General features: G+C 38.7%; 1 protein-coding gene across 5 annotated transcripts in view; it reads right to left on the bottom strand.

Moving 5' to 3' along the window:
• Nucleotides 1–26,767, bottom strand: part of HECW2 (HECT, C2 and WW domain containing E3 ubiquitin protein ligase 2) — a 382,585-nt gene that overhangs the window by 38,496 nt on the left and 317,322 nt on the right. For all 5 annotated transcript variants that reach the window (XM_032278791.1, XM_032278792.1, XM_032278790.1 and 2 more), the window contains 4 exons: nucleotides 20,044–20,127; nucleotides 14,941–15,050; nucleotides 4,389–4,509; nucleotides 2,781–2,894 (listed from right to left, as the gene is read on the bottom strand). In XM_032278791.1, the coding sequence (XP_032134682.1) occupies nucleotides 2,781–2,894; nucleotides 4,389–4,509; nucleotides 14,941–15,050; nucleotides 20,044–20,127 (429 nt within the window). The remainder of the gene's footprint in view (nucleotides 1–2,780; nucleotides 2,895–4,388; nucleotides 4,510–14,940; nucleotides 15,051–20,043; nucleotides 20,128–26,767) is intronic.

The raw sequence follows: 26,767 nt of genomic DNA, 5'->3' as shown, positions 1-26,767 counted from the left end.
CCATGGCGTGCGCACACACACACACACACCCCATATTTGCTTTATCCACCCATTGACTGATGGGCATTTGGGCTGGGTCCATAGTTTACAAAAGAGATTTTTCTATTTTTCTATTCTTCCCCATTTATTTATGTATTCAACCATGTATTTGTATCAGTATGAATATTGATTTTATAGTTTGGTTTATAATCCAATAGTCTTGATTTCTTTATTTTGTTGCTCAAATTATTTCAGATTTGTTCACTGGGAACTCTTCAGTTGGCTCCTAGGTCCTCTCAAAATACCCCCATGACTATGGGATCTTTGAGGACTTCTTTAATCTCTGGCTGACACCACAAGATGCTTCAGGCTCCATTTTGTGTATTTCCTACCTACTGTTAGAATCAGCCATTTCTCTAAAAACCCTGATTATTTTTATCAAAGAATGGTATTAGAAGCCAAGGTCTGGGTGCCAGATATGTGTGCTCTTAAATGCTCATTACTAGACCTAGACATGAAGAACTTAGAAAATGAGACATTTTGAGGAGATTAAAACTGGTAAAGGGAAAGTAACAGAAAACCCCCAGCACCATTTTTATAGTTTAATGGAAAAACCAGGTAGTTTTTCCCTTTGGGTATTTATTATAATCCAGAAAAAAGTTAGGGTCTTTAATTTCCATGTGATAGAGTCAATGTGTTTGAGAAGGTGGCAAAGGCTAAAAGAGCTCCTTACTTTTTATGTAGTTTGAGGATTTTCTTTTTTTTTGAGGTTTCTATTATTCCAGCACAATTACTGTTTTCATCTCTCAAAAACAGCATATGGATTCTCAGTGTCTCGATAGGAAATTAAAGTCTATATCTAATAATCCGTGATACTGTCCTGACAAAGTCATGAGTCCAAAAATCCAGCTTCAATAGGCCATATGTAGAGTGAACAGATTAAAAGATTGTCCCTGATAATTGAGCTCAACCTTAAAACATCCTCTTCCTTATTTTCCCTCTGATGTCACAGGGAGGAGACAGGTGATGGAGGCAGGAAGCATTTGGTCATCAATGTAATGTAATCAAATACAGAGGTATCAAGCCCTACTCAGCCTGGACCGCCTCCTAGAACCTCCTCCTGGACCTCCTCCTTCATGTCTGGGTCTAGCAATGAGCATTTAAAAACGCATATAGCCTCCTAGGAACCGATGTCATCAGTCCAAGCCATGAGGAGACTGCTTTAGGATAACCAACCATGATAAACATCTGTTCTACTCAAACTTAAATGTCAGTGCTTCCAAAAACTCTTTCCTATATCTTTGAGATCTCAACAAACTCTGGTCCAACAATGAAGAGAGGCAGCTGGAGTTCTGGGGGAGGAAAAGTATTCTCATCCAAACCAGACTGATTATGTAAGGAAATACTTGGAATCTCATGCATACCGGTGATTAGGCTAACACCATTTGCCTTCATTTTCAACTGTGCACCTTCATCTTTAAGCCAACTAACACAAGCTAGAAGTCCACTAATGACCATCAGCAATGAAAGGATCAGGTCTCAGGCAAACTTCCGTACAAATTTTGTCATGTCATAGTGTGATGGCACATAATATTTTACCTTAATGTAGGCAGAGCTGGGAGACTATATAGCAGTATATGTGACAAGGGCAGAAGTTATCAGTCATTAACTGGAATGGGCAAAATGTCCAGGTATAGGAAAAAAAATCAGATGGGCTGGAGTGTAGAAGTTTTGCTTAGGTTCCAGAACTAGTCCAAGAGTACTAGATGAAAGACAAAGGGCCTGAGTTTGAATCCTGATTTTGCCATTCCTTAGTTCCATCAGCATAGGCAATTATTTCATACTTTGGAGTCACTGTTTCATCTACTGGGTACTAAATGGCTGAATTTGTTGAATATCACTAATATGATTCCATAATCTAATATACTTTATTCCCAGGCATGACTGAGAGGCATAGCCTTAAAATAATCCAAATCAACAAGAGCCACAAAGAACACAACCAGACAATTGTATGGTATTAAAAAAGTTCCCTCAAGCGGCTACTGAGTTATGAAGAAGGTGCAGAGACTTGAACCCAGACCTGAAATGAGGAAGAGAAAGGCATGTGGGAGGGATGACAGCTGGCCTCTTCTAAGAAAATGCGTAATAACAGTTATGTCTATTTGGGTGCAGCAGACACTGTGTAGGAGTCTTCACTCCTTCATTTCCTAACACTTATCTCAATGAGCACACTCCTGGAAGTGTCACAGAGGTGGGACATGTTTGTTTACGTTAGGTAGCAATGATGGTAGGTGTGCTGCCCTCCCAAGGGAAGAGAAAAACTAGGGGCCAAAATATAAGAGCCAAGGCCCCACAGTTACTGCTGTGGAGACTTCCGGGTAGAACAGCAAGATTCTAATTCATATTTCTGAAACTGAACTTATTTAATAGAGGAAGCACATTCTACTTAGCCCTTGCAGGGCAGAAAATCAGATCACAGATCACAAAGTCCTTGTTTTTTCCCCAGCAAAGCCTTACTTTTTCCCTTTAAGAGAAAGCGAGGTGCAGAGAGAAGAAACTAAACCAGCCTCTGTTTTCAAAAATGATCTAAAGTTACCAGTTTTTACTAAAGAATTTCTATGTCAAGTGATTTAAAAACTAGAGGAGACCTTTAAAAAAAAAAAGTCCAAATGTTTAAGTGTATGAGAACAGCACTTCCTGCCAGAAAGATTTCCTGTTTCAGGCAACCACAGCGACGTGGAGAAACATCCGCCTTGTGGCTACAGCCTGTGTTCCACAGGCCACTTCTCTCTTCTACTCACCCTTCCTCCCCGACAAAGGTGACATATAGCTTATTTCTCTGCAGGTCTTTTCTGGAATAACCCATAATCTGATTAAAAGCATCTTCTAGTAAGTGATCTCTTCGGATAATTAACCTGTCCATAAAGAGACAATTTGGAAAATACAGATTATTACTATACTATTACAGATAATTTACTTATCTTTCTAGAACTTGGCACTTGCCATTTAATTTTTATTTGCCACAATTAACTAGGCAAGAAGAATGTTACCTAATATCATTGCTATCTGCAATAAAAAGTACACATTTGTCTTTAACTCTTAATAGCATTAGCAAAAGTTACATGAGAGAATCATTAGTAAATAGAGCACCCTACCCATGACCCATGAAAACAACTGGAGAATCCTGTCTAAATGGTCAAATCAGTTTATTCTCCCCCCCAAAAAAATGATCATAAAACACACACACACACACACACACATTTTGTTTAGTAAAGCAAGAACAACTCTATGAGGCAATGTTTTAAGCCTCAATGCACTTAGACAAAGAATTCAATTATTAAGTGCCCAGAGAGATGACTGTGAGAAACAAGAAGAAAAAAAAATTCTTAATGTCCTCCAAAGCAAGAGTTTTCAATTGTTAATTGTTAAATTAAGTGAATCTTTACAGTCTCTAAGGGACAGACAATGAACGATGTATGTGGCAGGTTAATCTACTTGTGATGATGACAATTAAAGTCATCCTTCCATAGATATCAATTTGCTCTTAATGTAAATGGTAATGGACAGAGGGATGATAGGGCGGCTGAATGCATGACAGTTGGATCATCCTAGACCTTTGTAAGTGTGAAAAAAGTAAAGCTCAGAGAAGTATGGTGTTTGGGCAGGCTGATGATTTTTTAGGGCAATGAAGGTGGAATCTAATCAAGCAAGGCTTCCTGTGGGTGCGACAGCGAGCCGTGGGGCTGTTGTTGGTCTGGTCTCTGGACCCTTTCTCAGGCACTCAAGGTCATGGGGGTGCTCCAGTGTAGACCCTGCCTCCTCTATCCTCTCTCAGTGGCAGAGCAATCTCCAGTGGGGACATGGGACAGCAGTGAAGGCAGGGAGGAGAGAAAGAAGGGTAAGTAGGGAATGGAAACAATTCTAGGCCAAACATCCCCATTTGAAGTGGGGAGGTGGATGAAGAAAGGCAGAAACAACACTCATGACATGTGCTGTTGTGAAGTTTGTTTCACAGAACTGAGCAGAGCTGGGCACTATTCCTATTCCTACACTCAGTTCAGGAGACAGAAACTTGCGGTGGAGGACACTGGAACACCTTTATAGCTAATGAATATACTATGTACCAAAAAAGAGGTACTTTTCAGAGAGAAAAAAAACAGCCTTTTATTTTGCCTTTATTTTTACATGAAAAGTGGCAGTGTCTTCTACTTGTTTTAAAATGTTAAGCTTAATCATGCTTAATTCCAGGACTATGTTTTAGATGATCTATAATTAACAAATGCCAAAATAATTATGCCAACTAAAATGAAGGCTAATCATCCCAAATCACAATCAATTTCCTAGAGGCTCAACTGCATCCCATCCTTTCACCATCTATAAATTATGTGGTTTGTGTCACTTTGACTTACTTTAACTTCCCTGGGCCTTGTCCATATCCTTTAGTCTCTAACTTCCTGTAAAAATTCCTCAGTTTGGCTTCAAAATCCCGTTTGTAAGGGGCTGGGGCCCGGGCATTGGCACGCTGGGTACCTGCAGCAAACCACAAAGAGAGGACAATCTGGATTTGTGCATCATTCTTATGTTTATCACATCACCATGGACAAAAGCTATCACAATTAACAAGTCAAAGGAGGCAACGGTCTTAACTTCTGCATTTTTGATTTCTGCAAGTTGAAGGATATAACAAACCTCAACCAGATCTTAAGTGATGTCTTCTTTGTAGCATTTGGTTGAGAATTAAAATCCTGTTTGAATAGTTACAATGGTGCCCATGTGTTTCTCAAGAATGTTCCCCTTTTCAATCCAAATTAATATGAGTCAAAAAGAGTTACTCATGTCTAGCAGTAACTGTTAGGATGAAATATCTTTGCTTGCTGCTGAAATGATATCATGGCAATTAGACAGGAAGTTGCAGTGGAAAAGTATGTGGTCTATAAGTCAGTGGCACAAAGAGTGAGTTTTTAATAATTACTCTAAATTCCTCACCAAAAAACTCTTCACAAAACTCTTTTTTTTTTTTTTTTTTTTTTTTTTGAGATGGATTCTCACTCTGTGGCCCAGGCCGGAGAACAGTGGCATGATCTCAGCTCACTGCAACCTCTGCCTCCCAGGTTCAAGCGATTCTCCTGTCTCAGTCTCCCAAGTAGCTGGGATTACAGGTACCCACCCCCACATCTGGCTAATTTTTGTAGTTTTAGTAGAGACAGAGTTTTACCATGTTGGCCAGGCTGGTCCCAACCCCTGACCTTAGGGGATCCGCCCGCCTTGGCCTCCCAGAGTGCTGGGATTACAGGCATGAGCCACTGCACCTGGCCTACAAAACTTATTTTAGATATGCACTATCACCAAGAATGATTTCAGATACATAATTACATAAATCTCGTATTGCAGGGTAAAATAATCTTAATATAAGACATAATTGCAAAAGGCATCTGTCTCCTGGTTGCACAAAGAATAAATACTACTAATATTTATTGCATTCTTAACATGTGCCAAGTACTGAGAATATCTAGGTTATATAAGGATATTTTATACATTATTCAATGGCAAATATCACTAATAAAATGTAAAAGTAACACTGTTCCTCTTTCCATAGAAAAATCTGGCTTTGTGTCACCGGGTGACTAAGCAACAGGATGGGATATAAAATTGATGATGACTATGAAAATCAGACACAGAGCCATGACAAAAACCCAACCAATGAAAGAAACCAGAAAACAAAAACTGGGAGGTCTTGTTCATGACATACCATGTAAGTTCATTAAAAATTTCTTTAACAAATGAGTAAACAAAATGGTTCTTATTCATTGCTAATACTGTGTTAGGTTCAGCAACAGATGCCCAAAATGAATAAGGTGGGGTTGCTGGAGTGGGGGATGGGGAAACAGAAATAAAACGTCAAACAATTAGAGAATAAGTTCTGAACTAGATGGTATACAGACTAGAAAGCAGAGGGAACAAAATGATATCCCTGGGGCTATTCCTAGTCCTACAGATCCCTGTTGTTTGCTCCATAATCTTTTTTGAAGATTTTAAATTAATTGCCAACATCTACAAATTAAATTTCAAGTTAAAAAATTCCAGATTTTTCCCTTGAAAATTATTTGGGAAATCTTGCAACGACTGGCTTGCATTTCCTTGGGGATCCAGCGGGCAGCTGCAGCTACCCTGTTAGACGAGGCATGTGCTCACCACTCTGCCACAGCCACTCAATGACACTGGCTGCCTGCCCCCCAACCCCCACAGGCATTTGTTAAGATCAGTGTTATACGAAAGTAATAGTAATATAATAAAAAAGACATGAGTATAAGTAGAGATCAAAGTGGAAAAGGCCTTAGGGAGGAAGCTTAATTGGAACCACACCTTGCAAAGGAAGGAGAATTTATATTCTATTCTGGAACAGAGCAGCAAGAGCTGGCATAAACACTGCATGTGTGTTCAGAAGATGCCGAGGCGACCAAGCTAGCCTAGAGTGGAGGAGGAATGCTGGGAGTAAATGGGAAATGAAATTGATCAGAAGGGTTGGAGCAAAATTATGAAAAGAATTTTTAAAACCTAGCAGAGGAGTTTGGCAGGATGCAATGAATGGTGTGAAGCCTTTATAGATTCTTGAGCAAGGGAATAACATACAAGTGGTGTTTTATTCAAGAAATTATTTTCAGAGTGTGTTAAGTAAATTAAGGGTGGGCAAGAGGAGAGCCCCAGTTAGAAGTTGTTGCAGTAACTGAAGCCCGAGGGGATACGGACTAGACTGGAGTGAGTGACTTAGAGAAACATCTGCAATGTGAAATAAGCACTGGGAAGAGTAGATAAACAAGGAAGAAGATGGAAGCATGATGTTAATACAAAGTTTCTTTAAACAATAACAACAGGTCTCATTTGTTAAGTGCCTGCTGTACATTACAGACGATGCACAGATGCACATTACAGAGGGCATCTGGAGAAATCCTCACAAGTCTACAAAGAGGGTATTACTAGGACCATCATTACCACTTTGCAGCAAAGGAAAAATGAAGGTGCAGCTTCCTGTCCAAGTCATATTCCAGTGACAGTAGATTTGGGATTGGGGCACAAATGCTATGAACAGTGTGGGAAGTGATGCAGGTAGACAGGGGCATGTGAAGCTTTATACATGTTGACTTGGAGATGACAACTGACCAAGTGCCCTAGAGACTGGAAAATATGGGACTGGAGTTGAGATGAGAGATCAGGGCCACATGTTAGTGTGTATATGGCACTTTATGCAGTGCGTGTTGTATAAGAGATCCCACATAAGTGTCCGCTGTTGTTATCTGCGTAGAGGTGAATACTAAAGACAGGGGGAAATGAGTTGAGATTTCAGTAATGAATTTGTACAAAACTAGCTATTGACCAGTAATCTGTCTGGAGATTTCTGTAGAGTCAGGCAAAGGGCTGAGTTATGTCACAAAGCAAGCAAATAAACTTGACTTTAAAGATCTGGGAAGCAGAAAGGACTCCTAGGCAGGGGTTCTCAATCTTGACTGCACATTAGAATCACTTAGGAAGCTTTTAAAAATTCCAATGTTCGGGCCACACCCAAGATGCATTACATCAGAATGTGTAAAGACACAGAATGTAGGGTGGGACCCAGGCATGAGTGTTTAATATGGCCCTCCAGATGATTCCAATGTGCAGCTATGGTTAAGAACCACTATTCCTTTACAGAAAGGTCAAATGTCACCAATGAAACACATGGGCAGCATCCAGGGACTAACACAGGGCAAATGTTTCCTGTGTATCCAAAAGCCATCGTTTACAACATGAAGCAACATTATCTCCATAAACACAAGACTGCTCCCATACATGGATGAGGTCTAGGACAGTGTAGTTCAAGTCCACTCAGGGGTGGCACAATCAAGGTGTCAGTGCTCCAGTCTGAGAAACTTCAGACTAGAAAACCCAGACAGTGAAGAATGCAGCGTAACGAATCAACTTTCAAGAGCCCAATCATTGATAAGAAAGAGAAAAATGAAGAATGAAGAACTGAATGAAAATCTTTTAAGATGCAAAAGAAACATGGTTTTTAAAGAGCTGATTACTTTTAAAAAACAGCACACACAGTAACTACATCTATATAATTTGAGATGCTTAAAAGGATGTGGGAAATTCCATAATGCATTCCATCAACATCAATACAGACACAATAAAAATTAGCTCTGACTGTTTATCCTCTAAGTAAAGGGATTTAATTTTAAAAACTCTGACACAGCAACTGTTAAATGCAAAAATTCTTTTGCTCATAGTGCCACTATGAAAAAAGTCATTTACACATTATTTCATTTTAAAATTACAGTAAATTATGCTGTTGACCTTTGTCAAATTCTTAATACAAGTGACGTATAATTGCCAAGAAATTCCAGAGCAGGAATGATGTTACTTCCACTTTGGAAATACAAAATGTTCTTGGAAGATTGAGCTAATAGAATTGTATGGGAACTACAACTATAAGTGAAGTTCCAGATTATAATACTTTACAGACAGAGTAATTTTATGGTCTTTACAGTCTTAAAAAAGAAAATCAGATACAAAAGATCAATGTTACATCTAGAAAGTGATCAAATGAAGGGCTGACTTCATGAATAGTCAGCATTTTGCTAATTCTTTGCAGGAAAAAATTTTAGTAATAGATACTAGGGACTTTTTGCTTTGTCATTGCTAGGCAGCCCTAAAGAATTTCTATACTGTGTTATCCTATTTTCATATACTGTTACAAAATTACATAATCATATACAAACTAAAGAATTCTATCTGACAAAGTATTTCAGAAGACACTAGAAGTAGGTTGGCATCCAACTCCCGGGCAGTCTCAGTCTTTTTTGATTCTGGGTGTGTGACCCAGAACCCGGATTGCTCTGATGACTAACACTGGTTCTCCATATTGGACAGGGGCTGGAGCTTGATCCAGCATGGCTCCATGCCTCTCCTGGAATAGCTCAGAAGCTCCAGCTGTTCAAAAAGTGAACCTCTTTCCTGGTTCATTGTCAAAAGATCCCTATGACATTTAAAACAAATGCCCTATGAGTGAATGAAAACAAAACATCAAGCACTACAATAATTTCTGGAAGGCTCCTTCTTCTGGAACATAGCTCAACACTAGAACTTAAGAAAAACACGTCCAAATTGCTGGCACAAAGCACAACCACTGAAGACTTGACATTTTTGCTTTATTCTCTCAGTAGTAAAAGGCCCTCGAGTCATTTCTTTGAGCTTGCTGATGCTCATGTACATACCATTTATTGAGAACAACTTAATGCTCTGACTTCTCAAAGCTTGACAGAGGTCTTGGCAGGGAAGCAATTTATTAAAAAGAGAAAGGTGAAGGGTCTGCCAATAGCAGGCACTCTTTGAGAGCTCTATGGGTGAGGACAAGAGAGACTAACAACAAAAACAACAACAAAAAGTTAAGTCTCTATACTGTGATGGAGACAGTGTCTGGGGCTTTCTTTTGGTCTCTGGAATCACAACTTCCCCATCCCTGCCCACCCAGGGAGCATCCTTCACCTGTGCAATTTAGTTCCTAGATCATCTTTATAGGGCTGAGTCAAGGGAAGGGATCAAACACCTTTTCTAAAAACAGGAATAAAGCTACTTCAGGGACCGTGTGAAAGGTGGGGAAAGGGAGGACAGATAGAGAGAGGAAGAAAAGGAGAGAGAATGGGGAGAGAAGAGGAAATGTTTGTAAAAAGAGTAGAAGATGACATAAACAGCTGGTAAAATGCTAAGATTTTGTGGTGGGAGAGAGAGAAAAGAAAGATCCTTAAGGGTACACAATGTGTTGGGAGAAATAATTCCCTCTCATAACCCATCCGCTCAAGACACCTTTAGTAAAGACCCACGAGGCTCTTCTGTGCTCTCTGAGTGTTTTGCTTCTGCTGAGGGTGACTGTGTGCTGGTGCTGGTTTCCAGGAGGTGCAGTTCTAGTGAAGTCACCAGAGCTCCGCATCATGATTCATGGGCACAATGATCCCCCCAAACCATGAAGTACCCTCAATGTGCTGTTTACAGGAAAGTAAGGAGAAATCTAATGTATTTATGAAAGAGTTTCAGCAAATAGTGGGTTAAACGAATTCTCATACAGTTAAAATCATAGCTTTGGTTACCTGGAAAATCCACATAAGAGAGCACATCTCCAATAATATCAGATAAATTAGGTGTTATTGCCTTTAACTTCCTAGAAATGTGCAGCTTAAATAAACTTCTGGGTCCCATATTTGGCATAATAAGCCACATGGTGTTTGGAAAGATCTTTTCCTTCTGGCATCACTGAGGTTGGGATTGGCATTATAATGGTCCTAGAAAAACAAACCTTCACATTCCAAAATTTTGACAAATTTTGGTAAGCACTATAACAGCTGCAAAAAAACAGTGAGTCAAAGTTTCCAAAGCCCCTCTCTCTTCTGCAGTTGAAAAGACATGTCAATGTGCTTGGAATGAAGAAAAGTGTGGAAAGTTGCTAGGAATTCTCAATGAAGATCATTAAAATTTATTACTGTCATAATTTTCATGGTATTATTCTCACACCACTAAAAGGGGTGAAATTCTAGTCACCAAGGAGGATCAGACCGCTTTAAAAAATCTGTTTGAAATGCTGCTTTCACAAGACCTTCAGGAATACTGGTAGAAGGAGAAGCTATTTTATTCAAAGAAACAGAAGATTCCTCCACAAGGAAATGAGGTTAGTGAGTCCAGCCCTGGTATCATGTGGAATTTGTTATAGTGACTTCCATTGATATCAGGCTGTACAAACCAGTTTCAAGATCAAACAAAGCCCAATGAAACAGAGTGGGCCAAAAATATGGAGATGATTCTTCTTGAAAATTAAAACCACCACAAACACTGCTAGCAATTTAGATATATTTGGATTACATATGTCTTTGGAAAATGTTTAACTCTAAATGTATGATTCTAGAATGGATTTTATTGTCACTAAGGATTACTCATGTGCATTTGCGATGCTAAATGAGGAAGTGAACTTAGCCACATTTAGAATACTCATACAGTCTTGAAGAATGTGTGGCCAGTCTTCAAGTGCATGCCTTTAAAGAGCATGGAAGGGGCAGCATCTGGCGATCTACCTTTGCCTCAGGGAGGAAAGGCCAACAGTAACAATCCACACAGCTTCATTTCTTTAACAGTAAAACATAGATAAAGGGATGGTCCACTTTAAACCCCAGCATAGGTTCTTACTAAGATAAAGACCATGCTGCATGATTTCTTATCTAAGCAGACAGCTCTGCAAATCAGCGTTCATATGTTCCAATTATTAATGGTTCAAATGTGAACAAATTATACTTCTCAGAATCAAATTAAAGAAAGAAAGAAAGGAAGGAAGGAAAGAAAAAGAAAGAGAAGAAAGAAAGAAAGAAAGAGAAAGAAAGAAAGAAAGAAGGAAGAAAGAGGATGACGCATTAACGTTTGTTGGCTGCTTATGATGTTCCAAGCACCAAGCGAAGTGTTCTCCAAAAATAATCATGAGAGGTGAGGTGATTATTACGATGCTTATTCTATAGAAAAAGAAATTCAGGCTCAGGGACGGAGGTACCCTAGCCAAAGTCAAACAGCTGCTAAAAGACTGAGGCTAGTTGGGAATTTCATGAAGTTTTCCCCTATACCTTTAAAGTTACCTAAAGTGTCATACATTTCCTTTCAGGCTGTGCCATCAAAATAGGTGCCCCTATTTTGTTCCGAAGTTGGCCTGTGTTTCTGCCCTCAATGTCCTGCTGCCCATGGGCCTGTACTCTGTGGGCTGCCACTTTTCTGCCTTATTCCACAAACCACTTCCTTCCATTCATGTCCTGTGGCCTCTGCACATGTATACTCAACTTCCCATCCTAAAATCCCTTCCCTCTCTCTTCTCCTATCTACTGCTCTATTTGGCTTTCTTTTCACCTCCAGATTTAGTGATAAGAGCATCTGACTTCTGCTTCATATCCTGTGTCATTCTGTCACTGATCGTGACCCAGTTTATAAGCCATTACTTCACAGATCCTGCTTCGGCAAAGACAATTTATAACTTCATGATTTGCAAACCTAAATGAGGCCTCTTTTCAGATCTCATCCTTCTTGATGCCCCACCTCCTTTTTGAGACAGGGTCTCACTTTGCTGCCCAGGCTGGAGTGCAGTGGCGCGATCATGGCTCACTGCAGCCTCGGCCCATGCAACCCTCCCACCTCCTGGGCCCAAGCAAACCTCCCAGCTCAGTCCCCATGAGTAGCTGGGACTTCCTGAACCCTTTGGGCATCTGGCTCTATTAACCCCTCCTCTGTGAAACCTGGGTCCCCTGAAAAGACCTTTCCTAACTCTATTCAAAATCTGTTGGCTCTCTTTCTTTCACTTGCTCCTCTGTCTCAGCTCATCCCTTAAATATTGAGGTTTCTCATGTCATCATCCTCTATTTCCTCTTCTTTTCAATGAATTTCTCCCCAGCTGCTCTAATCTACACTCTAGGCTTCAGTTGCCACCAGTACACTGAATTCCTTGCTGTCAACCTCTCCTGTGCTCCATGGCTGTCATTTCCAGCTCTATTTGGGAATCTCCAATTGATGGCCCAAAGATTTCTCAATAAAACTTGTCCATCACCAAACTCATTCAACTTTCCTGCTTGAGTCTAACCATTTTCCATTCTTGGCAGAGGGTGCTACCATCTGCCTGGTAGTCTAGGTAGTGAGACCCTGACTCTTCCCTACCTCTACTCAAAGTCCTGATGTCTCTGCTTTCTATGTATCTCCTCAATTCTTCCCCTGGTCTCCATCTCCACGGCCTAGTCCAGCCTTTCATCATGTTACTCTGGCTAATGCAACAGCCTCTCTGATACTATCTCTGTCTCCAGTCTCTCATCTTCTAATTTACCTCCCAATTGCCACCAAACTGATCTTTGAAAAACATTGGCATTCCTCTGCTTATACACTTTCAGTGGCTTTACATGGACTATAGAATAAGGCTGGCCAGGCGTCATGGCTCACACCTGTAATCCCAGCACTTTGGGAGGCCGAGGTGAGCAGATCACTTGAAGTCAGGAGTTTGAGACCAGCCTGACCAACATGGTGAAACCCAGTGTCTACTACAAATACAAAGATTAGCTGGGTGTGGTGGCACATGCCTGTAATCCCAGCTACTGGGGGGGCTGAGGCAGGAGAATTGCTTGAACCCGGGAAGTGGAGGTTACAGTGAGCCTAGCTCATGCCACTGCACTCCAGCCTGGGTGAAGAAATGACACTCTGATTCATAAATAAATAAACAAATAAGGCTTCAATGATCAACTGGTCTTACCCTACCTTTCCAACCTGAGCTTTGTGAACTGCCCTTCACTTGTATCTATTAATTTGCTACACTACTTTCACGCTCCTGTGGTTTAGCTTATGCTACCTGATATGGTTTTTTTTGATGTTTGTTCCCACTAAATCTCATGTTTAAATAAAATCCCCAGTGTCAGAGGTAGGGCCTTGTGGGGGGTGTTTAGATCATAAGGGTGGATCTCTCATGAATGGCTTAGTACCACCCCCTTGGTGAGGCATGACCTCACATGAGATCTGGTTGTTTAAAGGTGTGTGGTACCTCTCCCCTGCTCTCTCTGGCTCCCACTCTCACCATGTGACATGCTGGCTCTCCATCACCTTCTGACATGAGTGGAAGCTTTGTGAGGCCCTCACAGAAGCCAAGCAAATGCTGGCACCATGCTTGTACAGTCTGTAAAACCATAAGCCAATGAAACCTCTTTTCTTTATAAATTACCCAGCCTCAGGTTTATTTATAGCAACACAAGAATGGCCTAACACGCTACCCCTTTGACTAGAATGTCCTTCTTTCTTTGGTTCGCCTGGTAAACTCCTATTCATCATCCTTCAAGACTCCACTTCATAGTTTCCCAAACACCCCATCCCCAGCCTTAAAGGAATAACTGCTCCCACAACTGTGTTCCCATACATTTCTTCATTAAAAGACTAACTACTGAGCTTCACAGAGTCACTTGTTGACTCACTGCCCCACCATCAATTCTTCAAAGGCAGAAACTGTATTATTCATCTCTGTAGTCCCAGAGTCTAATTCAGTGCTTGGATCATAGTTAGATGCTCCATAAATCTATGTTAAATGAACAAATTAATAGATCTTTTCCTGTCTGCAGTATCCAATTAGGCTGCAGCTTCATTATCACTGCAGTATGTGAAAACACATGTTATATACCAAAGAACATAAAGCAACTTAGTGACACATATGGAGTTTGCATTTCTACTGAAACAGTTTTCAATTCTGATAGCTGTTAAACTGTGAACAATGCATTGACTATAATAAGGACCTATATACAGCTGATATTCTGTCAACATCATGACTGTCTTCATTTTCAAAGCTCATTTGCCAAGCTGCATTTTCTACCATTTGTTCATCCACCCATTCATCCACCCACTCACTCTTTCATTCATGCCTATCTCTTTAAAAAGAGATCAAATGTACACATTTCAGTTTATCAACAAGTTCTATATGCCAATCCATCTCTGTTCTTTATATCTAATGCAATTAATGAATATTGCAGGGAAATATATCCAAGTCCATTAAACCGAATAATTTCAATTCTATATTATTTCTTGAGTAGAGAATTTATCTTCATTGTCTATCAAATCAGTCTCTTCATTAGAACTTTCTAAAGCCAAAAAGCAACCTAATATTTTGTGTCCTGCTATTGCATGACATAATATCATGAAAAGTAAATTCTATATTCGAGTATGTCAGATCACGAATCCTCCTATTCATTATCTCTTTGTCAAAATGAATCCCCATGGAAATAGGTCACTCTTAAGAGACAGGAAATGCCACACATGTATCTGTGCTAACACTAAAGATGTATCTGAAGTGTTCCCTTCCTGTTCTGTCTTTAGGGAGGAGAGAACATCTGGCTTGCAGCTTCGCTCCTCAGAGAATTCACTGTGAGCAGCAGGTGGACTCACCTGGCGAGTTCTGAGGAGATGACACGGGAGAGCCACGTGGGGACTGACAGTAGCTGGGGTGGAGTAAGGCATGTGGAGGCACATATGACATTATCTCTTCTTCAAATAAGCTGGGGAAGGACAAGAAACAAAACGGGTATTTCAGCCAAAGAAGTGGGGAACAGCCTAAAGCCTGAGGGGGTAGAACATTCCATCCGAGATCTGGTTCACATCCCAAAGAGAGCAACCACCCGCTTTCTCTTGCAGGTAATTCTTGGAACAAAATGGCTGGCTCTGGTCATTTTTGTGAAACCTGTGGTTATTTGCCTGTTTTGCTACCAAGTTTGGACAACATGATTTGATTTTACTATTTCAATATATGAATTTGAGTGTACATGTTTGAAAAATCATACCTGGGTTTTTAGATTTGGAAACAGGATTCCAACACAAAATAGAAAATGCGAATTGAGAACCCATCATAAATACACAAAGTATGTTCTATATCCTCATTTCAAGAAATAAACAATAGGGTCTCAGACTTTGAAGAGCTTAGGATTTAATTAGATAATTCAAAGCAAAATAAAACAAAACACCTTCTAAATAATTACAGTCACAAAATAATGAGCTCCCTTGTTTATCCTGGCTACTATTTTTCAAATGTGAGGATTTGGATCTTAGACCATTTAATTGTCTTTTTTCTTTTCTATATTGAAATGTCTGTTTCTGATATTCTCCTAAAAGATAGTAACCAGAGACCTGAGATCTTAGAATCCTGGACTTTTCATTAAATATTATGATAAAGAAAACTACTATTAATGGTACCAAGCTCAAATATATAAACACTTGGCAAAATAGAATTAAAACAACAGTAAAAGTTAGAGAGCTTGTATTTTAATTAAGAAGTAGAAGCAGATTTCTTTTTGCTCAAATGTAGCCAAATCTAGAAAACAGTTACTTGTTTAAAAAAAAATTTAGTAGAAGTGGCAACGGTTTAATTTTGTAGAGATTTAAGGCAAGGACTTCTAAGTGTGATAGCACTGGTTCTAGACGGAGGTGAGTTTGCTCCCCCCATCCCTTGGGGCATTTGGCAATGTCTGAGGATATTATGTAAAGCAAAAATAGTGTTAACATTTATTAACACTTTAATATAGACATAACTGGGGAAGGAGGTGCTATTGACCTCTAGTGGGTGAGGTCAGGATGCTGCTAAACATCCTATAATTCACAATGTAGCTCTTCAGAAAAAAATACCTAGCCAGCCCAAAACGTCCATACTGCTGAGGCTGGGACACTGCTAAGCAGTGCGTAAAAACACTTCTGCCGGACCACTGCAGCAAAAGCATTTTTATGTGATTTTGTTTTTCAAGCCACCACTGTACTTTTAAACTATAAGTCAGAAGATATGGATATAGAAGCAGTAAGTAATCTTATCTGTAATACCAAATTACTCCCTGAAATAGTTTTCTTTTTAAAATAAATCAAATGGAATAATGTGAATTTTAAATTAACTGTTAAGAAAAAGTCTCATATAACAACTGATGGCCCTAGAATCTAGAAACCTATAGCTAAATTAGTTAGAGTAGGAAACAGCACTCTTTTCACAGACATCAATACCTATAGTTCTTGTGATGACATATATTCTTTCCTTTAAATATAACTAATACTCAGAAATCTTTCATATCAAGAGAAAAAAAGTTTACTTGAAAAGTTTAATACCTAAAAGATAATAATATAAAAATGCTCAATATACATCATGCAGTGTTAATAAATGTTAACACTATTTTTGCTTCACACACACACTGAAAAGTCTGTATATATCTAAATAGAGAGGTATATATATATCTGTACATGTGTGTGTGCATTTGTGTATATAAAGTCCCTTTTGTTGTCCTCTATCATGATTGTACAGGTGTCCTTCCTTCTATAGTTCTATATTCAGCAACATTTATATAGAAAGGTAAATAATTAATTGTTTTACCTTAAACATTGTTTAAAAATTACATACATACTACGTAAGTTATAGTATTCTTGAGATTTTTAAATTCAACAATATAGTTCTGGTATCTATGTGGATCTATAAGGATCCAGTTTATTCCTTTTACCTGCTATGGTAGGCCATTCTACAAATATATCAGTCTATTTATTCATACCTCTTTCGATGAGCATTTACTTTATTTCAAACTGTGTGCTTTTATCAATAATAGTGCAATGAACATCCTATATATAATACCTTGAATATGTGTAAAAGACTTTCCTAGTGCAAACGTGGCATATACCTAAAAGCAGAGTTACTCTATCATAATGCATATGCCTTTTCAGCTGCATAAGATAGTGTTCATTCGTATTCCAACAAGGGTGTAGAAACGGCAATGCCACTAAGCCCAGACAATACAAAAGTTCTTATGTATCATTAAGTATTTCAGACTTTTTGACTTTTACAAATCTAATAGTGTAAAATGGTATCTCCTTATTTGAAACTGGATTTGTAATTACTAGCATTTTTTCCATGGGTTTATTGGCTATTCATACTTCCATTTCTATGAAATGCCTTTTCATATCCTTTATCCATTTTTCTATTGGGTACTCTTCTTTTAAATTAAAAGCCTTCTTTATGTATCCATGAATTTTTTTTTCTGTCACCAGACTGGAGTACAGTGGCATAATCTCCGCTCACTGCAACCTCTGCCTCCCAGGTTCAAGTGATTCCCCTGCCTCGGCCTCCCAAGTAGCTGAGACTACAGGTGCACACCACCACATCCAGCTAATTTCTTTATTTTATTTGTTTTTTAGTAGAGACGGGGTTTCACCATGTTGGGCAGGATGGTCTTGATCTGCTGACCTTATGATCTGCCCACCTCGGCCTTCCAAAGTGCTGGCATTACAGGTGTGAGCCACTGGGCCCAGCCGATCTGTTTGTTTTATGTCATGTAAATCTATTCTTCCAGATGTTTATCTTTCTCTATGCATTTATATGTGATATCTTTCATTACATCAATTTTAATATATTTATGTAACCAAATTTATCAGTAATTTCCTATATGAGCTCTGATAGAGGTACTTTTTTTTTTTTACACAAATTGAGTTAGTGAAAAAATGCATGAAATAGAAAAATCAATAACCAACTCAACAAGGTCATTTAAAAATTATTGGGGTTTAAAATAGCCCTATTGGAAAATTACATAGATTTATTTTGAATTGAATAATGTCCTAGAATGACACTATCTTTACATTGCAGCTTACTGAGAATCAAGTCAATTTGTACCAGGAGTGATTTTCCTTTTTAAGAAATTAGACAAAACATAAAAATATACACAAAGTCTTCCATGTCTTCCATGTGACAAGTATGCTGACTGAAGTTTGTAGTCACTAATTCAAATTATTCCAATTCCAAAGTAAAATAAAACATAAAGAACCGAGGACCTGAATAAAACCCCAAATTTTTCAATAATCACGAATTATTACTCATTAAGCATGTATATATAATACATTGTGTTGTTTACTATTATTAAAATAATAAACACATTTGATCACCCACATGAAAAGTCTAGAATTTAATGACATCATTTATATGCAATAATTATAGAACTATTGTATGTAAGTAAATTTCTAACACTTCTCCAAAAGCCCATTAGCTTTGGAGAACCTGCTTATTTTCCCAAAGAGGGGAAAGTGCAGCTTGCTCTTTAGGTATGAATGAATTTTGAATTATTTGAATTCAAATACTTTTGAATTCTACTACATAACATATAGAAACTCATGTAAACTGTTGTGTAATCAAAGTAAAACATTATAAGCTATAGTATAATAAATTTAAGACTATACCATCTAAAGATTATTTAACTATGGACATCTGAATGATAATTATGACGTCTGTTTTTACTAATTCCAACAGCAAAATTCTTAGTTTAAAAGAAAAACCCCTTAGCTTTCTAGAATGAAGCAGAAGAGCATATCCTGGCCAGAATTCTGTTAACAGAAACTTAAACTATTTTATCACCAACCAAACCATAACAGAAACATCACACTAATATTAATTGGCCAGTAGTCTTCCTGACCTCCTGGCATACCATATGCTGCTTTCAGAACTGGCTCAATACAATAGGAGAGAAGCCACCCACAGGCTGAGATGTGACCCCCACCACAGGTCCTATTCAGAGTCAACTGAAGCCAAGTATCTATAGAAAGTGAGTCCATCCCTTTGAATTATGCTTCGACTACACATAAAGAAAAATAACTTTCTGACAACAATCACGTGGGCAGTCAGAAATATGGTAACAAATATGGCAACTATGCAGTGGAGAATTAGACATGGTCAGAGTCAAGATCATCATGATTACTTGAATGAGGTTATTAACACTCAGGGATAAACAAAATCTTGCCTGAAAGGTTCAAGCATGATATTCCCTTTAATTCTGTGGAGGTTACAGGGGTGGGTTTCACAACCACAGGGTAGAGCAAAGCGCTATTTTACTATGGCTTGCCTACATTTGAGGGATAATACAAAAAATGAGAAAGTCCTTTGAAAACTTGCCAGTTTCCTTTCTAAACTACTCTAAAATTTAAAACCAAAGCTGATTTAACCATTGGGGGGGAAGAAAAAAATAACTGGGCAGTTTTATGAAGGGCTATCAAGTTGGCAGTGAGTAGCAGGGACCAAATGTCAGCTTTCTGATCTGATTTACCAAATGCACACTCTTAAAACCACAAGCTACATAAATAATGTCTTGAGTCAGCAAAAGGGGACAAAACACATTTTGAGAAAAACATTTAAAGAATATTTAAACTGAAGGGGTAAACTCTTCTACACTGAGGAGGTAAACTGCGGCTACCCTTCTGTTCCATTCTGTGAGTGGGAGATTCTATTCATTACAACCTTTCCCTTTTCCAATACAACCTCCTTTGACAGCAGGGTAAAAACAAAATTAAACAGATCTCAGTGCAGCAAATGCAGCCTGAAGTGAATGATCACTCAATCAGTGCCCTAAATCTTCAACATATTTCCACAAGTCTAAAGAATAAGAATAACTTTAGGACTATTAATATTGGCGTATTATTTTCTACAATGCTCCATGGTGTCTGATGACAGGAGACCTTCTGCCTCAAGAGTGAGTGTTATGTACGTACCTCAGCAACATAACCAGGTCTGCATCGCTTGAAAGGCGCACCAATCCTGGAGTCCCTTCAGTTCGGATAAATTGGATCTTCTCCCTATTCAAGAAAAGAAACAAACAGCGCAAAGTGTATATGATAAACCTTTGGGCTATAACTCAGTAGCAAAGAGCATTTTCTGTAACAGTCATAACATTTTTAATACCTATTATGTGTCAGCTACTGTGTGATATCCTAGGAATACACATCCAAGAGAGGCATGGTCTTTGCCTTCAAGGGAGGATCTTGTGATGAGCATCAACACCTCCCAGTTCTAACGTTGTAGGGAGAAAGATTCTTTTATTGCTTTCATCATTTTGCTGCCCAAATACTACTATAAATAGCATACCATTCAACCAATAAAATCAGTGTCTGCTTTGAGTTAAAGCTGACTGTGGGCCTGAATCTTAGTGATAGTCTTAGGCTGATCCCCAGCTGTGCCAAAAAGGGATTGTGTTGGGAGAGTCATCTATTTTCCTGAGGCCATATCTTTAAATTACATGTGATGAGCTCATTCCTAATTGGAAGCAGATAGTATCTATGCATTACATATTCAGTGTAAAAGCATATGGCTTTTTTAAATAAGGAAAACACTGAAATACTTTGCTACTACACTTGGTGAAATAGATTGTGTACATACCTGTGCAAATGTATATATACCTATATACATCAAACACAACAAGGTGAGTTATTTCTACCACTATTTTGTTATAGATAAATGGGATAACGCCAGTTTTTTTTTCTTTTTGTTTGATGAGTCAACATCATGTCACTATTTTCAATTTGTTATATGATACAATTTTAATAAATTTTTTCCTAGGTGCTTTCTTCCCTCATTTACATCATGCTATTTCAAAGCACATCATATTAACTTTCATAAGATGAAGAAAAAAATAACATAAACTATGGTACTAAAGTCATTATATTTCACTGGAATAGAGAGGATGACACAAACAATTCTATTCTATAGACAATATATTCTGATTTCTGTACCAGAAAGTAAAATATTAATCCCTGATATAAGTATTTATTTAGATTTAGTTCTTATCTACAAAGCAACTTGTTTTTCTATGTAATATTTTCACAAAGTTCCACTGATGTTTTTGTTTGTTTGTTTTGAGAGAGGGCCTCACTCTGTCACCCAGACTGGGGTGCAATGGCACAATCTTGGCTCACCACAACCTCTGCCTCCCAGGTTCAAACAATTCTCCTGCCTCAGACATTTGAGTAGCTAGGATTATAGGCATGCACCACCACGCCAAGCTAATTTTTGTACTTTAGTGGAGATGGGGTTTTGCCATTTTCACCATGCTGGTCTCAAGCTCCTGGCCTCATGTGATCTGCCTGCCTTGGCCTCTCAAAGTGCTGGGATTACAGGCATGAGCCAGCATGCCTGGCCAAGTTCCACTGATTTTTATATTTCCAAATTTCAAATACTTTTCTTAAGACTGCTTGCTGACTTGAAGGCACTGAGGTGGAAGGCAAGGTGCCATGTTCACAGGAAAAATTCCCTAATGCATAGAAAAGTCAGTGGATTTGCCGTTAGCCACATAGCTTACGAGGTATGATAAACAGAGTTCAGTCCTTGGTTTCTTCTGGCTAGATCCATTTTATATGATATATGAAGCAGCTAATCTTTAACATTTGTCAAATTTTCCTTTCTATAATTTATTGCCAGCAGCTAACTACTGTTTTTTTTAAAAGACTATTAGAAGTTAGTAGCAGGCATGTATGTAAAGGAATCTGCTTAAGGTTATTTCTGTGAAGCCTTGAACCAGGCAGAGCGTTTTCCCTCAAGTGTTGGAATCATACATCTGAAACATGTGATGGAAACCCAGTCCCATTATCTGGTGAATGGTTTTTCTGATAAGAGATGTAAATGTTGGCTTATACAAGCTAAATCAGAGAAAAGTTATTTTGAAGAAAAATGAATAATAACTTAACCAAAGAACTACTCTTATAAGGGTCAGTAACACTATGCTTTGATCTTGGAGAATCAAAAGCTATCTCCCACAAATGCGCAACTTATCTCTTCTGTCTATCAACACAGTGAATCCAGGCAAAAAGAACAAGACAAAAACAAACAGGCTGAGCACTCTCCCCTCCTTCCTTAACTGGAGCTACACAGAAGGAGTTGAGTGATGGTAGATATCAGGCCCTGGACTGCGGCTTGTAAGTTTCCTGTGAATAAGAAAAACATCATCGCTTCTTGAGTCACAAGGATGATAGGGTGAGAAATAGAAAGGACAAAGGCACCAGAGGAAGTATGCCAACTGGGAAACTTTTCATCACTTTCCAGATGTAAACTACCAGACTGCGAAGGCAACTAGTCTGATTTTTCAGGTGAGAACACATGAGAGGCAGGCTGAGACCAGTTTTCTACCAGGCCAACTAATTTATCACAGTGACAAGCTATGGGTCATATGCTTCCAGGAACCAGACACTGGAACATGTCGTTTGATGTAAAGTACTTTCTTATGTTGATACTGATTCATTCTTTCAGCAAACATTTTCTGCATGCCTACTACGTGCTGGTCATGGTACCACACTCTGGTAATCCAATGGGGAGTAAGAGAAAGTCTCTTTCCAAGAAGCTTACAGTGCTGTGGAAGAGAGGCCATCAAAAGACAATTCTCATTTGATGTGAAAATATTTAAATTTTTCTGTTCACTTAATTGAACGGTGGTTAGGCTTTATACCTGCTCCTGATCTAAACAGTTCTTTATAAAGTCCTTTCATGTAGAGACAAAGGAAGCATTAGTTTACTGCTGTAGGGAGAGCTGATCAAGGCTGAGGAAGAGACAGAAGTCAGCAGATGTCCCCGGAAATGTCACCAATCTTTTCTGAGAAGAACAAAGGAACTGCTTCTTGGTTATCAAGTGTTTGCCTAGTATGCTATAGACAAGTGTTTCTCAAACTGGCATCCTTGGTCTACTAGAAATTTGCATACATAAGCTCGAGCTCTGCAAGAATTTTTAAATTTTGTGTCTTCACTTTGATGATCAAAACACATGAAACAATATAATATTTTAGATGAGATGGATGACATTTATGACTGAAGTTTGTCATATGACTTTGGGTCCCATGTTTATATTTATAGGGCACTTGGTGCAAAGGGATCAGAGATGAGCTTTTAAAGGATGGTGAATAGACCTGGCTGCCCTTAGGCTGGCAGGGCCTTCATATTCAATATGATAATAAAACCAGTCCCTGTCTGCCACTCATGCACACTTCGCTTATCAATTTAAAAACCTTTTCTCTTACTGTATTAACTTGCATCATGAAAATGATCAAGTCGGGTTAAGTAAATTGCCATAGGCTAAAGAGAAAACAAAAGAGATGGATTTAAAAAGAAAATTATGCCTTTATGCTAAATAATGCATCAAAGATATCCTGGTTTATTCTAAGAACAAAAGCCTTGCAATAGTTTGCAAACAGAAAGTAGTAGTAGAATCCACTCATCCCAGGGCACATTCAACGATATGTTTTTTCCTTCAGTATTGTATTTGGGGTTACACTGTTAAATTAATTGGCTTATCAAAACAATGAATTAGTAGATAAAAATAAGCTTTTTGTTAAGAAGGGAAAATGATGACTGTGACAATTCCAAGGAGGCACATGCTAGACCAGAGATGCAAAATCAAAAGAATCAAGTCAAACACAAGCACAGAAAAGCACAAATATATCTTTCCACTGATAATGGTCTCAACATTGGTGCTTTAGCTTCTGAAAAACAAAATATTCTCACATTAAGAGCACTCATTTAAATGTTACTGATTTTTTCTAGTTTTTAACTTAATTTGTATGTCTTTTGGTTTTATAGTTTATAAAAGCTGTAAGCATAAGAGGTTTATACATATTTTATATTTGTACACATTTAAATTTAAAATAAAAGTGGTTAACATCAACATTATAGGTCTGCAATGCTTCTTTTTCCTTTTAGAGTGGAAAATAACAGATGTAACTCTTACAAATTTTAATGAGTCCATCCAGTGTTTGGAGTAACATAACGAGTTTGAGAAATGTTGTTAAAGACAACTAATCATGATTAGAGGAATGTTTGAAAATTACTTTAATATATTTATTCAAGTTTATTAATTTATAGAATTAGAAGGAATCTGTGGTAGTCCTCTCTGCTGCCCAGGCTAGAGTGCAGTGGTACAATCATGGCTCACTACAGCTTCAAATTCCTGAGCTCAAGTGATCCCCTTGCCTCAGTCTCCTGAGTAGGTGGGACTACAGGTATGTACCACCACACTTGGCTAATTTTTAAACATTTTTGTAGAGACAGGGTCTTGCTATGTTGTCCAGGCTGGTGTCAGACTCCTGGCCTCAAGTGATCCTCCTGCCTCAGCCTCCCAAAGTGCTGGAATTACAGGACTGAGCTACTGCACCAGCCTGCCTTCTTCTTAATAAAGAAATTCAATTTAACCTTAGTGGTTTATTATGAAGATTAAGGTTATACTAACACAACATAAGATCATTTGGACCTCTCTGCATGGGTACATTATTTATCTCTCTGTGCCCCTTAGAGTACATTCCAGCACTTTTATGGGTGCACCTTCTCATTTGGCTAGTGAGGTACAACTTAAATTCCTTTTGAAATACAAGTTTCTTGAGGGCAAAAGCCCTTTCTCCTTTATCTTTTTCTTTTTTTTTTTTTTTTTTTTTGGAGACAGAGTCTCACTCCATCACCAGGCGCCAGGCTGGAGTGCAGTGGCGCGACCACGGCTCAGTGCAACCTCCGCCTCCCGGATTCAAGCAATTCTCCTGCCTCAGCCTCCCGAGTAGCTGGGACTACAGGTGCGCGCCACCATGCCCAGCTAATTTTTTTGTATTTTTAGTAGAGACGGGGTTTCACCATGTTGACCAGGATGGTCTTAATCTCTTGACATTGTGATCTGCCCACCTCAGCCTCCCAAAGTGCTGGGATTACAGGTGTGAGCCACCGCGCCCAGCCTCTTTTTTTTTTTTTTTGAGATGGAGTCTCATTCTGTCACCCAGGCTGGAGTGCAGGGACCCATTCTCAACTCGATGCAACCTCTGTCTCCTGGGTTCAAGTGATTCTCCTGCCTCAGCCTCCAGTGTAGTTAGGATTACAGGCATCCGCCACCACGTCTGGCTAATTTTGATATTTTTAGTGGAAAGGGGGTTTCACGTGTTGGCTAGGTGAACTCCTGATCTCAAGTAATCCACCCACCTCAGCCTCCCATAGTGGCTGGGATTACAGGTGTGAGCTATGGCGCCTGGCCCTTCTTCCTTTATATTTGTGTTCCCCAGGTACCAAATACTATTCTGTCTAACTGACGAGTGCTTTGTAAAATATAAACCAGTGACATGATTAATTTAGGCCAAAATAACAGATGTGGCTCCTAACAATTTCCCCTAAGAATATACCTGGTGTTTGGAATAAACAATCTTGCTTTTTTTTTTTTTTTGCCGTGGCAGAGAAATAAAGAATTGGAAAGCTAATGCCCAATTATTTACTAAAACAGAATCCACTGGAGAGAAATGTAAAGGCAGGTAAAAAGACAATCTCTTATGAAAACTCAAACTGTAAAATGAGAACCTAAACCATACAGAGACAAGCTCAGGAAAAAGTCTCCAGCTACTGCTATCTCTCAGACTTTCACAATATATGTAACCACTTCCTCCAGTGCATGGAATCACCCCCAAAGATCAACTCTAGTAGATCATTTGAGGACAACGAACAAAGTCTCAAGACCGAATTCCCACAGAAAACATTCTCATGAAACCACCCAACCTTTGGTGAAGTTAAAGAGGGGCACGTGCCCACAGACAATCAGAAGCAGCAATGCTCAAAACCACAAAACTCTGGATTGCCAACTCTGCACTTCCGGGTTCCTCTAGATACACTTCAGTGCCACATTCACAAATACATGTTTTTAAAAACTGCCCTAGGCAGTTCTAGAGAAGTGCCTTTGACTTCCCTACTGGTATAACGTCAAGAAAGGAAGACCAGCACTGATCATTCGTACTCATTGTTAGAGTCACAGGGCACTGCCTGACTTGACAGATATAGCCAAGCAGTTGAAAGGTTATGGGAATTTAAGTCCATTATGGTCATATGATCCTTATGGATACAGAAGTGAAATTAATTATCCACATGTGTAGGGACAAATTTTCAATAAATGGATATAAGTTATCTGCATGCTGATGACTTAGAGACTGACTTAACTCTTTTTGTTTCCTCATGTTAAAATAAACATAATTATAGAAGGCAAATAAAACACTTTGCCTGGAGGCTATTATATAGGAAGCACTCAATAATTTTAAATGATTGAGTATATTATTAGATAGGCCCCGTAATTATTTATTCCTTTGTCAAAAGACAGTATGATCTATTGAAAACAGAGCCAAACTAGATTTCTGTTGACCCACTCCTTTTTCTGCTTGTATTGTTGATTTAGAACAACTTGCCAACATCTTATTAATATTAACATAGAAGGGATGCTTATTTTGTTTGCTTTGTAAGAAATGCCTCTGATTAACTATCTGGGCAATTTATTCAAATATAAGTAAAAAGTAGATTTTATTAAAAACTACTTTGTGCTATCATAAATAATTCATTGTTCTTTATGATTTACTATTCTTTTGGGGATGGGAAAGGCATTGAGACTGGTTTCAGCACTGACATTTTGCTTTGATCCACAGAGAGTCCAAGTCTAATGAGTTACTA

The sequence above is a fragment of the Sapajus apella genome, unplaced genomic scaffold, assembly GCF_009761245.1.
Source record: "Sapajus apella isolate SASKATOON/1434 unplaced genomic scaffold, GSC_monkey_1.0 scaffold10, whole genome shotgun sequence".
Classification (NCBI taxonomy): Eukaryota; Metazoa; Chordata; class Mammalia; order Primates; family Cebidae; genus Sapajus; species Sapajus apella.
Note: the sequence above shows the minus strand (reverse complement) of the source record. Positions and strands in the feature narration are given on the sequence as shown.